The sequence below is a fragment of the Panulirus ornatus genome, chromosome 42, assembly GCF_036320965.1.
Source record: "Panulirus ornatus isolate Po-2019 chromosome 42, ASM3632096v1, whole genome shotgun sequence".
Lineage (NCBI taxonomy): Eukaryota > Metazoa > Arthropoda > Malacostraca > Decapoda > Palinuridae > Panulirus > Panulirus ornatus.
Window position 1 is genome coordinate 15,794,045 of NC_092265.1, and position 16,589 is coordinate 15,810,633.

The 16,589-nt window shown below is 42.4% G+C and overlaps 1 protein-coding gene across 2 annotated transcripts in view; it reads left to right on the plus strand.

Annotated features, from left to right (window-relative positions):
• Positions 1-7,826, plus strand: part of LOC139761938 (dipeptidase 1-like) — an 83,054-nt gene extending 75,228 nt beyond the window's left edge. For both annotated transcript variants that reach the window (XM_071686630.1, XM_071686631.1), the window contains exons 9-11: positions 325-400; positions 4,665-4,803; positions 7,394-7,826. In XM_071686630.1, coding sequence (XP_071542731.1) covers positions 325-400; positions 4,665-4,803; positions 7,394-7,516 — 338 coding nt within the window. In that variant the 3' untranslated portion in view covers positions 7,517-7,826. The remainder of the gene's footprint in view (positions 1-324; positions 401-4,664; positions 4,804-7,393) is intronic.
• The last annotated feature ends 8,763 nt before the right edge of the window (positions 7,827-16,589 follow it).

Genomic DNA, 16,589 nt, shown 5'->3' on the forward strand with positions numbered 1-16,589 from the left:
AGTTATGTTGAAGGTAGAAATGTGGTCCACACCCGGTCCTCTATGACTGTATCAAATGTCCTTCAGAGACCATCACAGTGGGTGTTGGATCTTGCTCACCACCATCATCATTAACACTATGTACATAGGGAAAACCTGGAGCAGTATTATTATTGGGAATATATCCCAATTAGCCTCGAATATATATCAGCAATATTGAAGTAGGAGAACTAATGTTCTCTTAATTGCAGCAAAGAGAACGCTTATTTGTATGTAAATAAAACATAATTTGTAACAATGAATGTATTCTAACGCCAGTTGTTTCCTCCCTCGTCCCTCATGAAGCACATATCAACCACATACGGACCATGGCCGGTGTCGACCACGTCGGGCTAGGAGCAGGTTATGACGGCATAAACAGGTGAGTTGAAGGTACATCGTCTGCGGTGTGGGTAGGGACCCGACGTGCGCACTATGCCATATCGTCTGTGGTGAGGGTAGGAACCCGACGTGTGCACGTCTGCCATATCGTCTGTGGTGAGGGTAGGAACCCGACGTGTGCACGTCTGCCATGTGTTTTGTTGCACAAGATAATTAATGCTCAGTCTCCCTGTGATGAATATATCTGTTGTGTTAGACTGACACATACAAGCTGCACGTTTATCATACCAACAGTTGCATGAAGCTGGCCAGACTGGGAACGCTAGTTTCTCACTCACTGTACAGCAAATATGCCTGTTGAAACTTATGGAAACGGTCGGTTCATAAGGTTCTGAAGATGTGTAATTACTCGTTTCTTCGGTAGTCTGAGGGAAAAGAGAAGGATAACATAATGACTTATTCATGACAACATCTACAGACACGTAACAAAGAATATCCGCAGTGTTTTAGCCTCGCATGTGAACGGTTGTACTCTGGTCTGAACCTGGGTATCGCTATAGGTTAGATTTTCATGTGTGAGAATATGTCTGTATCACATAGTTAGGTTCATGTCTATATGTCGTGTTGTGGTTTTGGTTTATTTTTATGTTTTATGTTCAGTTTGCTGTTGCTGGTGTATAAGTTTGTGTTCAGGGTTGCGCTTCGGTATGTGTTTTATGTTTCTGTTTAGTTTGTAGTTAGATATGTTACGCTGTGTTCTGTTAAATTTTTTCTTGTGTTGTACTATACATTCAGTTCTGTTATTTAGGGTCGAGATTACGTCTGAATTCAGGTGTGTGTTTAGGACTGTACCTAAGCTTGTAACTAGGAATACATTAAGGTTGATGTAAGTTCAGATATACCTTAATGTTTAGGCTTGTATAAACATATAAGTTCACAACTGAATCTTGGTTGACGTAGATTTGAATTTAGGTTTGATTTTAGGTTCAGATTTTCGTTTAGCTGTACTATAAGGTTTCTTTTTAAGGCTGTGTGTAGGGCTACGTGTACGTACATTTGGATGTTTTTAGATATATGGTATTGTTTTCTTTCCAAATTGCCTTGAAATCTGTTTTGCATCACCACTGCAGCGAGGCAAATATTCATATTGGTATACATGTGTAACTCCTGCATGTATACAAGTATGGATGTTAACCTATGTTTGGGCACACACTATGTGTATGTGTGTGTGTGTGTGTGTGTGTGTGTGTGTGTGTGTGTGTGTGTGTAGCGAGAGTTTTACACTTGTGTTGCCCCGTCTCTTATCCTTGTATATGTGTACCTTATCTCCCATGTATGTATATATCCACATACACACGCCCCAGCTTGAGGCAGGTACTTATTCCCCGACTAGCCCCCAAGGAGAAAATGAACAGCTAGGGTTCGCTGTGGACCAACTGCCTTGCACAGGATTCGAACCAATGAGGCTTTGACCTCAGGCGGACCCACGCAGACTCATGGTTAGCAATGGTAACCAGAGAGACTCACGTGTGTGTGTGTGTGTGTGTGTGTGTGTGTGTGTGTGTGTGTGTGTGAGTGTGTGTGTGTGTGTGTGTGTGTGTTTTGATAAATAAAGGAATCAATGGATAATTAAATTAATAAATAAAGAACGTTAATTGAATTTAGTAAGCCATTCGGCTTAAAATGCTCAATTTATGTATTACAGATATTAAGGGACTGGGAGGTCATAATAGTAAGTTGTGTGTGTGTGTGTGTGTGTGTGTGTGTGTGTGTTTAAGCCTGTCCAGGGCGTTGCATAAGTTCCTGGGTCTGTGTCATCGTCTGGTATTCACCACAGCATCGATAACTCATTGACGTTCGGTCTTTGTCTATTTTTCATGAGAAACAAACATTTCACACAGAGGTCTAACGCTGACCAAATTTTCGGTACGCTCGGGGTCAGAAGTGCCAGAATTAGGGCCATGATACTTAACGAAGAGCTGGCCGGTCATCAATGGTGTCATTCACCTATGAGGTGATGCAGTGCACTGAATACACAGGGGTAGTCATCAGAGTTGGGATGAGGGTGGGGCTTGGGTCATCATCATGAAGGGCAGGCAATACAAGAGCCTCATGTTTCCCGATCACTTACGTCCTTTCCATCACTCAGAGCAACGACGACCCAGCTAGCTGTACGTACGGTGGTGGAACCCACTGTTCCTCAGCCAACCTTATTTTCGATTTTACTCAATTTCCGGGATGAGTGGGTTGTCCTGTCGCCTTATGTATATATATATATATATTCTCTCTCTCTCTCTCTCTCTCTCTCTCTCTCTCTCTCTCTCTCTCTCTCTCTCTCTCTCTCTCTCTCTCTCTCTCTCTCTCAATCTGTCATGAACACTTACTTTTATTCATCACTGCAAACCATTCTTTTTTCTGCACTCTTTTTCTTCACTGCCCATTGCAATACTTATACATATCTCCCAGTCCTGTCCCCTTATTCATAGTCTTTGGAACTTTCTCTCACTGACGTCATCACCAGTTTTTTTTTTTTTCCAAAGGAAGGAACAGAGAAGGGGGCTGGATGAGGATGTTTGCTCAGAGGCCCAGCCCTCTGTTCTTAACGCTACCTCGCTGACGCGGGAAATGGCGAATAGTATGAAAGAAAAGAAAAAGAATATATATATATATATATATATATATATATATATATATATATATATATATATATATATATTCGCCATTTCCCGCATTAGCGAGGTAGCGTTGAGAACAGAGGACTGGGCCCTTGAGGGAATATCCTCACCTGGGCCCCTTCTCTGTTCCCTCTTTTGGAAAATTAAAAAAAAAAAAAAAAAAAAGTGAGAGGGGAGGATTTCCAGCCCCCCGCTCCCTCCCCTTTTAGTCGCCTTCTACGACACGCAGGGAATACATGGGAAGTATTCTTTCTCCCCTATCCCCTATATATATATATATATATATATATATATATATATATATATATATATATATATATATATATATATATATATATATATATTGTTTCTATCTTTATAAGGTTCCTGCAGCTCTCAGAACGCTGGCCACGTCCACCGATCGGTACCATAGGTCATAAAGTATTCTTGTTTTTATTCTTTTGCCTTTTCCTCGTCTTTTGATATTACAGAATTTATTGTTCACTTAAGAACACGTTTCTCAGCTGGGTATCAATTTCTCAACACACTCTTTGTACGACATGGGTAGATTCCTAAATGTTTACATTGCTCTTTCCACTGTGTGCTTGTCCTTTGCTCCCATTTGTAAACATCGCTACCTTGAGAACATCTCTACGTACCATCACTAAACCTGCTGTTCTTACTGTAACTCTTTTGTCAACGTATATTTATGTCAATGATCTGTTGATGTGGCTACCAGACTGCTTATGTCGTTGCTGGACCGCTGATGTAAACGCTGGACTGCTGGTGTGGTCGTCAGACTACTGATATAGTCGTTGGACAGCTGGTTTGGCCATTGGACTATACATATGATCGCTGGATTACTGAAGTGGTCGCTTGACTACTGATATAGCCGATGGACTGCTGACGTGGTCGCTGCGCCACTAAAGCGTCCTCCTGGCCACTGGTGTGGTCGCTGGACTGCCGGTGTGGCTGCTGGTCTGTCGATGTGGTTGCCGTGCTGCCGGGCTGCTGATGTGGTGGCCGGACTATAGACGTGGTTGCCGGTTCGTTATGCTGCTGATGTGGTCGCCTGACTGCTGATACGGTATCCAGACTCGAGCTTTCTGAGTGTCACTTGCGACGCCTTTCTGTGATGGAGCGCTTTTGTGGACGAACTGTGAGGCTATGATTTAAGGACTGTTCGTCTGCACTGCTTGCTGATTATGAACGTCTCTTTCCTCGCGTTTTGTCGTCCTTATTAACGATCGTTCGTCCGCGTTGTGGGAGTCATCACTGACGATTCTTCATCTTGAGTTATGACTCTTCATGTACTGTGGAGACTGCCATTATGATCCATTTGTTCGCCAAGATTTTTAAGGCTTTGATTAAAGATCAGAAATGTATTCTTTCCCCGTCCCTCAGGACAGTCTTAATAATTCTCGAGGCCAGGTATACTGGCTGCCCTCCTTAATGCAGATTATCTGATAAATTACGGCAACTTTTTATTATAATAAACATTATCATTAATCCATGCATGTTACATATTTCATATTGTGACCTTTTCTGTCATAATGAGTCAGACCTTTGCATGATTTTGATGCGAGACACATCAGTAGATGGTAAGGACTAATATATGACTAACAATTGGTATCACTGGGCAACATGCAGAACTCCCTCGGGTTTGGAGGACGTGTCGCAGTACCCCGAGCTGTTCGCTGAGCTGCTCAGCGATCCATCATGGTCGCTGCAGGATCTGAAGAAGTTGGCAGGACTCAACCTCCTACGTGTCTTCGCCAGGGTGGAGCAGGTAAGACGCCTCCTGTACACCACTTGACGCGGGACCTGGTTTGGCTGTAACCCAGTATCATACCAAATGCTTGTTACTCCAGCTTGTTACTCCAACATGTTGCGGTCACATATTCCATTCCTTAGGTAGTGGTCAAGCCTTCCCGTTAGTCATAGACGTAGCTCACTCTCTGTAAGAGACTCGTTACACATGGCTTCATTTGTACCTAGTTAATTCATTCCCTGTGGGAAATCATCAATTTGCTTTCTGAACATCTTTTCCAGAACCTTAGAGGCCACACTCGTCGAGGAAACTGGTGTGTAGTTCAGAGCCTGTTCTGGGTCCTCTTTCTTACAGACCGGTCTGACGTTTGCTCTTCTCCACTATGGTGACATCCTAAACATGATCTTAAGAGCTTTGTCTAGTGATCAGTACCCCGTGTGTGTGTGTGTGTGTGTGTGTGTGTGTGTGTGTGTGTGTGTGTGTGTGTGTGTGTTTAATCATCCATTTGTACATTACGTGGAAGTACATTGCAATGATGTCTAATGTACTGCATCATAGATCCTAATATTCACAGCCATGTTCACATAACACAACTCTATAGCTTATTCTTATCACTTTCTACGTATTGGTTAAGTCTGTTTATAACACGTCACTTCCTTCCCCCACTTATGCCATATTGATCCAGTCATTCTGTCCCATGCACGCCTTTCACCCTCTTGAATGTTCAAGCCCCTATAACCCAAAGCATATTTCGCTCTGTTCTTTCATCTTCTCTGTGTCTCCCTTCATCCTTCTCACTCGACTCCTGACACATGAATGATCTTCATAGGCCTCCCACCGCTCATCCTTTCCATATGTGGGAACTGTTTCAGTACCCTCTGGTTGGCGTTCTGTGTCAGACTGCATTTAGTCATTCTTTGCGCAATAAGCCCGCCTCGAAGCACAGATTGTTCTCAGGATTTTCATATCCACCACAATCTTGTATTCAGGTCAGTCGACCACCAACCATAAAAGATTATCATACCTTCAAACACATTCATTTTTGACTTACAGACACTGAGCTGCCCTTCCACATCATGCTTGGTGCCCCGACAACCTCTGCCTTCTCTTCCACCCTGTGACTCACTTTAGCCTCCTATTGTTCTATCTGCCGCCACCTCCACTCTCAGGTATTAAAGCATCCCCCTTTCTCCAGGTTCCTCCCATTAAAACTTGCGTACAAACCGAAACCGTCCTGTGTCGCACCTCTGCTGCTCCTCAGTACATCACATTTGATCACTTTTACTCTCAATTTTCTCCTTTTACACTTTCTCTCCCAGACTCGGACACCAGCTTCGTGAGTGTCTCTCTGGAGTTTGCCTATTCGAATCTCGTCATCTCTAACCAGCTACTGATTCACTACCCAGGTCCAACCCCCTCTCCTCCCTCCGCCCCTTGCACCCTCTAGGTCCTCCCCCACACTCTAAGACCCTTGGCTTAACCTGTCCCACCACCCCTTCTATGAACATGATAAACGTACTTCCTTGACGTAGACTCACTTTCACGGGCAACCACTCACCCTCCTTCCATTTTCACATGCCTTACTCTCGGTAAAAACCATTAATGGCATTTAGTAACCCTTCATTCAACCTATATATTGGTAACACCTTCCACAACTTTCTTGAAGTATTTCTCACACGTATTATCTAACGATGTCACCTGTTCCTCACACCTTCTTCCTCTCTTGAAGCCATATCACTCCTCCCCAGTCAGATGTTCAGTGCATGTCACTATCCTGTCAATCAACATCGTCGAATGCACCTTACCAGGTATACACAACGGACGCACTACTCTGTAACTCGAATATTCATATTTGTTTGTCTTCCCTGTGCACAGGATCACTATACACATGTATTATGCCAGTCCTTAGGCACCTTACCTTAGAAAAACACATACTAAACAGCCAGCAACAGTGTTACCATCTTCTCTTGCGCAACATAACTGTTGTTTCATCCACTGATGTTTTGCCACATTTATCTTGTGAAAGGCTTTTACTACTCTTTCTTCACTATACCAGTCGCTATGACTCTCTCACTCCGGATGCTGCCTCGTCCCATACACAACACGTCCACCTCCATATCACACATACGTCCAAATCCTAACTTGCGCATGCTACACACTTCTTACATTAGTTAATACTTCACTAAATACTTTTCATAGGTCATCCACTCAGTTTCATTTACTGTTACCCTACGTCTGCCTTCGATCATTCTCTCTTCGATCACTCGCTGCACACAAGCTACTCTACCAAGCTGGCTCACTCGCACCACTTCTCTCACCTGTATGTCATTTCCTCTGTTCCTAAACCCAGTACAAACTTTCGTTGTCTCCTCCGTCATGAAATGTTCAGACATTCCACCACACTTTCGACAACCTCCACTTTGCACGCCTGTTAGCACATATTACAGCAATACGAGTCGACTCCCATACTTTACCTGATGCATGAATCCCCCCAGGAATCATTGTTTCCCAGTATCAGCGACGTGGCCTTTGAGGGAGGCGTCGCGGTACCTATACAGATTCTTAACCATGGCTACTACAGAGTCGTATGTATGTATATCCGCGCCAGGTACGGGAGGAGCTGGTGGCAGAGAAGCCATCAGAGGAGATCATCCCCATTCACGACATAGACTCCCGCTGGCCCTGCAGGTACAAGTTCGCCAGCCTGGATGAAGCCGCCGGCCACACCTGACTGACTGCACCTCCACAGGATGTGACACATATGCCTACTCGTCTTTCAAGGACGGTTTTACTTTCCACTCAGATCCCCACCTGTGTCTGATCTGTGACCACAAGCAGATCCCATCAGTCCCGGTGCCGATTTTCACATAAGTCTACAGTACAATATAAGGTTCTTGATATTCTCATGTTCTTGTTCCACGATCCTTGCCTCAAGATTTCAAAACGTTGGCCAAAAGTAAAGCTGTTTATTACGTTAGAAAGTAATTGATGTAGACCAGTTTATGAATGCACTGAACGCGACCATCACACACACACACACACACACACACGCACATATATATATATATATATATATATATATATATATATATATATATATATATATATATATATATTTTTTTTTTTTTTTTTTGTTTTGCTTAGTCGCTGTCTCCCGCGTTTGCGAGGTAGCGCAAGGAAACAGACGAAAGAAATGGCCAAACCCACCCCCATACACATGTATATACATACGTCCACACACGCAAATATACACACCTACACAGCTTTCCATGGTTCACCCCAGACGCTTCACATGCCCTGATTTAATCCACTGACAGCACGTCAACCCCGGTATACCACATCGCTCCAATTCACTCTATTCCTTGCCCTCCTTTCACCCTCCTGCATGTTCAGGCCCCGATCACACAAAATCTTTTTCACTCCATCTTTCCACCTCCAATTTGGTCTCCCTCTTCTCCTCGTTCCCTCCACCTCCGACACATATATCCTCTTGGTCAATCTTTCCTCACTCATTCTCTCCATGTGCCCAAACCATTTCAAAACACCCTCTTCTGCTCTCTCAACCACGCTCTTTTTATTTCCACACATCTCTCTTACCCTTACATTACTTACTCGATCAAACCACCTCACGCAACACATTGTCCTCAGACATCTCATTTCCAGCACATCCATCCTCTGCGCACCACTCTATCCATAGCCCACGCCTCGCAACCATACAACATTGTTGGAACCACTATTCCTTCAAACATACACATTTTTGCTTTCCGAGATAATGTTCTCGACTTCCACACATTCTTCAAGGCTCCCAGAATTTTCGCCCCCTCCCTCACCCTATGATCCACTTCCGCTTCCATGGTTCCATCCGCTGCCAGATCCACTCCCAGATATCTAAAACACTTCACTTCCTCCAGTTTTTCTCCATTCAAACTCACCTCCCAATTGACTATATATATATATATATATATATATATATATATATATATATATATGGGAGCGGGGGATGAAAATACTCCCCTCCCGTTTTTTAATTTTCCAAAAGAAGGAACAGAGAAGCGGGCCAAGTGAGGATATTTTCTCAAGGCTCAGTCGTCTGTTCTTAACGCTACCTTGCTAACGCGGGAAATGGCGAACATGTATATACTTGTACATATATATACTTTCCAGTGAAAAATTAGCGTCTGTCTTGTATCATATATCCATAATCTTTTCTCACAGTAGTCATTTCTGTTTAACGTTTGGAAATCACGAACCTGGTGTTCAAGAAGCCAGATCCAGCAGCGTATGTTGTACTGCGGGAGCAGCACGACCTCACTAGATCCCCTCACCAGAGTCTGTGGCAGGACTACACGTAGGTTAGCCGACCTCACTAGATCCCCTCACCAGAGTCTGTGGCAGGACTACACGTAGGTTAACCTAGTAAATGATTTACAAAGATCATGACGTGAACACACCCTTCCAGTAATATCTATAATTACACATAAGGTTTTTATGACACTAACACAACTAGTGATTGCGTAAATATTATCTTTTTTTTTTCTTCTTCCTCCTAATGAATTTCTATAATTTCTAAGTAATTTCTTTCTCGTAGAAAAAAAATCAATGCAATTGCACTTTGTAAAAATATGTAATCGATTTGGAGGATCAAAGTCTTTATCATTAGAACGACGTTTAAGTAGGCAAAATTAGTCTGTTTTAGCATCATCCAATGTAAGAGTCATCATCTCCTTTATCTAGGTCTATACATTCTCAAATCAAGTCTGTTGATTTCTAGAATAATTCTAGATCAAATCATCTGTAAACTCTTGAAGTAACACAGGTGGGAAATATGTGGTCTGAATATTCCCGTGTATAATGAATGTTATGTATTATATTCTACTTAAATCTGTTATCCTTATTTTCATCCGGCGCTCTGCTTTTATTATTGGTTGTCCAATGATATTAGCGTCCCTTTTGTGCAATACATATCTAAATATGGTCAAACATTTACCAATCTTTTTTCTGTTACAGATTATAATCAATACTAATTTGTTCGCTTTGGTACAGACTAATTGAAAGTGAGCATCGTTCATTGAGAGTGATCCAGAAATGTTGTTTACTGTTCATTTTCTGTACATGTGTACAGGTCTGTGATCATCACGTCCTGGATAATCACTGTTGAGCCACAAGGTAGCAGTCATGGGCGTAAATGTAAAATTCAGATACACTAATTTGTGTGAATTATGTAAATTAGCATAAGTGTTATGGAAAATCCCTGGCTCAATGACCAATAAACAAGACTATAGCCAGTTAAATCCAACCACATACGTACCACAATGATAACATAATACAATTATTCATTTTGTATGTATGATGAACTGAACCGATAATGGTTCAGTAAATTAGTTATTAGCCACTGAGTTCAACCACATATACATTGAAATATTCGGCCTCAATTAAAAGATTCTGATTATCTATCCTATCTGTGGACTCTATATCATGCCTGATAACGGAAGCTTGTCTCTCTTTAGTATATGATAAAAGTGTTTATAGTTTCGAAACAAGTTGACCTTAACCTAGATTCATTACTGTAATCAGAGATCTTCGCTATTGTATATGACGCTATTGACTCTATAGCGTGGTTGTGTAATCTATTGCAAGTAAATGATAGTTTCAGTATGTGTTGGTCTCACTCAAGCTTTCCCTCCCACCCTCTCCTCCTCATAGACGCGGCCTATCTTGCCCTCCTAAACAATAGTTCTGAGAAGTTTTAGAACAGAATAAATGTTTTTGACTCAAAACCTAATAACAATTTCAAGTTTCAGAAACTCACAAGTAGATCGAATATCATTTCTTTAGAGCAAGTGGTCGAAAGCCTCACATATACATAAAGAAATGAAAATATGAATAAAAAAAGAATACTCGTGTGAAAAGTGTTGTTCACAATAACAACCATGGCAGACACTGACCACAACCCAACAACAATAGCATCAACGACGTCATGTATCTCCATCTTCCACCTTGCCAGCCCCAGGAAGCAAGGTAGAGACACATTACAGCTTTACCTCAGCCTTCTTCACGAGGGAGACTTCTAACCCTCCTCCCAGCTGAAGACCTAAATCTATATGTACAAAAGTTCTGGCCTAACCTAAGAAGTCTTAGGTGAGACCAGAGTATGACTGGCTTGAAAGGATGGGAGGCGCAGAGTGGAAATAATCATATACCTTTTATCAGAGAAACTACAACAACAACAACAACAACAGCAACAACAACAACAACAACAACAACAACAACAACAATAACAAATATAGACAGAACAATGGTATAGTTTTGAAACATGCATGATCTGTCTCAGACTGAATACAACATAGAAATCGACAATGAGATTATTGTATACATTTGGTTATTTTCTTTCTATACAATCACCTGGAAACCTCTTTCTAAGAAAGTCCTGGCGTTACCCGGGAATCTCTTTCTAAAGGCACCTGTATTCCAGGATAAAGCTGTGCTACTTCCAGTTTTTAGGGAAATGTGATCTCCTTTGGCGAGACTGTACTCCCAAAGGTGACTTTTCAGTCTTGGCATAACCTCGATCAGCCAGAGTTCGGTTAAAATTATATATATATATATATATATATATATATATATATATATATATATATATATATATATATATATATATATATATATCCCTGGGGATAGGGGAGAAAGAATACTTCCCACGTATTCCCTGCGTGTCGCAGAAGGCGACTAAAAAGGAAGGGAGCGGGGGGCTGGAAATCCTCCCCGCTCATTTTTTTTTTCCTCCAAAAGAAAGAACAGAGAAGGGGCCAGGTGAGGATATTCCCTCAAAGGCCCAGTCCTCTGTTCTTAACGCTACCTCGCAAATGCGGGAAATGGCGAATAGTATGAAATATATATATATATATATATATATATATATATATATATATATATATATATATATATATATATATTCCCTGGGGATAGGGGAGAAAGAATACTTCCCACGTATTCCCTGCGTGTCGTAGAAGGCGACTAAAAGGGAAGGGAGCGGGGGGCTGGAAATCCTCCCCTCTCTTTTTTTTTTTTTTTTTTTTTTCCAAAGGAAGGAACAGAGAAGGGGGCTGGATGAGGATGTTTCCTCAGAGGCCCAGTCCTCTGTTCTTAACGCTACCTCGCTGACGCGGGAAATGGCGAATAGTATGAAAGAAAAAAGAATATATATATATATATATATATATATATATATATATATATATATATATATATATATATATATATATATATATATATATATATATATATATATATTAGCGTCATCTTTGCCCGCGTGGTATCCACCATTACTTTCTTTAAGTTCAGTCAGAGTTGCTCCGCCAGACCCCAACTTTCATCGTGTCCCCAGAGTAAATAATCTTTCCCCCAACATAAGACTTGTTTGACCTAAAAGCAGTTTACCACAGAAACCTTTCATCTTCGGCCTCAAGACTTCATACCCTCTGCCTTTTAATCTTACTTGAGAACATTTCTTTATCAGCTCTCTCCCAGGAACCTCTTGCACTTTGCCTGTTGTCCCATTCTTTTGGCCTGCTTTCCTTTATCAAGATTTGTTCATATTCTCTTTACGTTAACTGAAGCGTTATCATCCTACGTGTTCTGCTTTTTTATGATCGTTCTTTCACACTCACTTAGTCAACCATGCATATCTGTTCATTACTATTACCCAGTTTTTTATAGATATATTTTTACGTTCCTCACTTAAAAAATATTTCACAATTTTTTTCCCCTATAGTCTCTTTGATCCAGTACGCTTTTCAAGTGGTAATACAATAGAAATCTGACGAACTTCCGCCCAGAATTTTCCTCAAGTTATTTTCTCAGCTTCTCCTTATTGATCCTTAAGACAGACAACTTGTATTACTACTTTAAACATGGCTGTTGTTTTTGCACGTAAATATCTTACATGTCTTGCTGTTTACGTCTTATAATGATACACTGTACTGCCTCTGTTGTATAAACACATGAGGCGGTATTGGTAGTGTATAACTTCCATATTACCCGAGTCTGCCAACCCTCAACTGGGAGGTGGTCGATATTGCTTACACATCTGTCTCTATATTATGACTTGGCTGTCGATATTGCTTACACATCTGTCTCTGTATTATGACTTGGCTGTCGATATTGCTTACACATCTGTCTCTATATTATGACTTGGCTGTCGATATTGCTTACACATCTGTCTCTATATTATGACTTGGCTGTCGATATTGCTTACACATCTGTCTCTATATTATGACTTGGCTGTCGATATTGCTTACACATCTGTCTCTATATTATGACTTGGCTGTCGATATTGCTTACACATCTGTCTCTATATTATGACTTGGCTGGCTGATATGAAGGAGCATTAGTCCTCAATTTGCTCTGATGTTGAGGCATGTACGTACATATACACATATAGGTATGAGCAATCCTTCATACACTAACACATAATCTCATACGAACATATATGTATATGAGTACTTAAATATATACATGAACATTGCACACACACACACACACACACACACACACACACACACACACACACACACACACATAGATATGCAGGTTAAGAGATATGTGTAGTCATGAAATGAATGTGGTTGAGAGAGCTGAAGAGGGTGTGTTAAAAAGGTTTGGACATATGGAGAGAATGAGTTAGGGAAGGTTGACAAAGAGGATATATGTGTCAGAGGTGGAGGGAACAAGGAGAAGCGGGAGACCAGATTGGAGGTGGAAGGATGGAGTGAAAAAGATTTTGAGCGTCGGGATGCAGGAGGGTGAAAAGCGTGTCCGGACGAAGTGAATTAGAAGGATGCGGTATACGGGGGTCGACGTGCCGTTTATGGACTGACCTAGGGCATGTGAACCGTCTGGGGTAAGCCATGGAAAGGTCTGTGGGGTCTGTGGTTTCGGTGCATTACACATGACAGCTAGAGAATGAATATGAGCGGATGATACATTTTTTCGTTTGTTCATGGCGCTACGTCGCTAACATAGGAAACGGCGATTAAGTATAACAAATGAAATGAAATAATACGATATAAAAAATGTCTTTAAATGATACCTAAGCTTGACCTCTGTGTATATTTGTAACATTGGTCGTAATCTCGATTATAAATGTTTATGAACTTAGATTTGATGTTTGGAAACATCACACAAGCCTATAAGTCTCCCTAGTAGCTTGAAGCTATGCCTGTAACTGCACATACAGGCTTTCTACAGTGCCTGTACGTCACTGAGACCTTTGATAACCTCAAGATCAGAAAGCAATGTGAACTCATTGCGAAATCTCGCTCATCTTAAGAGTCAAAAATGAAAGAACTGATCAGACAATCAGTAAACATTGTGTACATTAGGAGTCATTCAGGAAGGCAATCACCAAGTCAGGGAGGGACTGCTGTACAGACGTTACTCCTCACACCTTCCTCAGGCTACGTACAGTCTGAGCACAGTCAACTCACAGTGTAGTTGGACCTCTTCTACACAGAGGTCACTCAGGTCAGGTACAGAGGCACCAGGGGGGTAAGGGCCGGGGTGGAGGTGGTAGGGGAAGGGAATTGCCTCCCACATCCACCCGTCTGCTCCCACTACCTCCTCTGGGACCCACCCCACTACCCTGGAATCATCCCACCCCAGTCATCCCTCCTACCCTCCCCTCACTCTCCTGATATTTGATCTGTGGAATCTGGACTAATATTCTTCGCTATGCACATAAACGCACCAGACTTGCGCTCACAGACACGCACACATGCCATCACATTCATAAACGCGTACATGCCAGCTAACGCACACAAGTGCCAGCCCCCAGCCAAACACACACACACACACACACACACACACACACACACACACACTTGATAGGTAATATGATTTTTATTGACGTCACGGGCCCCCATGGTGTAATGGTTACCGTTACTGACCATGTCACCACGGACTCGACTCCGGGCGGGCCTGTATGGGTTCGAACCCTGGAAAAAATGGGGACCACAATGAGGAGGGACTACAGACAGGGAAATCGTAAATGACAAAGATGTGAACAAGAGATGATGCGAGCATTTCTAAGGGTTGCTTGATATGTTGGGTGATATAGATAGGAATGTGTTTGGTGAGAGGGGAGAGACTCATGGCAATGGAAAAGTAAAAGGAAAGGAGGTAGTGCGAGCCTTGTGCAAGATGGAATGTAGTAAATCGTTGGCAGTGGAAGGTACTGCCACTGACTTTCTCAAGAAAGTGTGTGACGGTGTTGCTGATTGGTTGTTCTAGCTGTTCGACATTTGCGTAGCTCATGGTCAGGTGACTGAGAGCTAGTGGAGCGCATGCATACTGCCCTTGTGTAAAGGTAAGGTGGACAAAAATGAATACTAATGATAGAGGCAAGACACTGTTGAGAATACCTGATGAGATGCATGGTCAGTGGTGACTGAAAGGGTGGTTTGATTGGTGACTAAGAGGGTAATTTCAGTGGTGACTGAGAGGGTGCTGTCAGTGGTGACCCAGAGGACGGTTTCGGTCTGACGGTGAGAGTGGTTTTTAGTGGTGTCTGAGAAGGTGATCTGAGTGGTGACTGGGAGGGTGGTTTTATGCAGAGAGGAGCTGACTGGTAGGAGCAATATGGTATATTGAAATGCAGAAGGTGTCTGGACTAGTGCTTCGCTTGGCAAAGAATGTGTGTGTGAAATACGTAGAACAAAAAGAGTGACTTATATGTGGCATTTATAAGTTTGCAGATATCAAGTAGAAGGGTTAACAAAGATGCCTTGAGGAAGGTAATACGCATATAACGATCAAATGGAAAGTATTATATGCGGTGGGGAGTTTTGCTGGAAGAGTAGTGTAAGGGGGACGGGCAGAAAGGGAAAAGCGTGAATGCTTGGCAGTAAATGTGGGTCTGTGTTAATCATGTATGGTTATCACCATGACTTAAGGATGGATCAGGGAGGAGGTAGATATGGGTCTTGGAGTAAGAGGCGAGTCTGTAATATGATGGGGTAGGTTGGAAGCATGGGGAGTGATTCAATTGTATATTTGCAGACGACAAGTCTTCAGTGACAGAACCCAGAGAGAAATCTCAGAAACTGGTGACACACTCTGGGAAAGTGTGTACAAATAGAAACTAAAAGTACACGTGAGCAAAAGTAAAGCTATAAGATGCAGTAGGGAGGTGGGATAGCATGGTGTGAGTGTCAGTTTAGACGAGGAAAACCTGAAGGATGTGGAGTGATGTAGGTACCTGGGAATGGACGTGGTAGCGAGTGAAACTACCGGGGCTGAAATGAGTTACAGTCTGGAAGGTAGTATGGGTGGCAGAGGGTGGTGTTTAAGGTCCCAGGCGCGTTAAGGATCGTGTGTCTGTAAGTGCAAAGATGGGTGTGTTTGAAGGTACAATAGTCTCGGGAATGTTGTTTGAACGTGAGGCTCGTCCAGCCATCATTACAGGCGTCACCAATATAGAATTCCTTTCCCTGCCTTTGGAATATATTGACACTGATCAACGGACCATGATACCACATTACCCCCATGGAACAAGGTCCTGGATGGGTCAGACAGCAGATGTACGTACACCCAGTCAGGAGATTCAAACATACCGGTGTCCCCAGCACCTCGCTGGTTGTGGTTTTTGAGTGCGCTGGAACGTCCCTTCTTCAGAGGTTTTATGTTGTTAGCGAATTCTGTCCACCCAGCGAACCAAGAAGGATGAGGAGCTCCCCCATCCAGTCGTGCTGGGGCATTGGTCATGTTTCGAGGTGCTGCTCCGCCCTGCGTGGTGAGCGAGCCAGCAC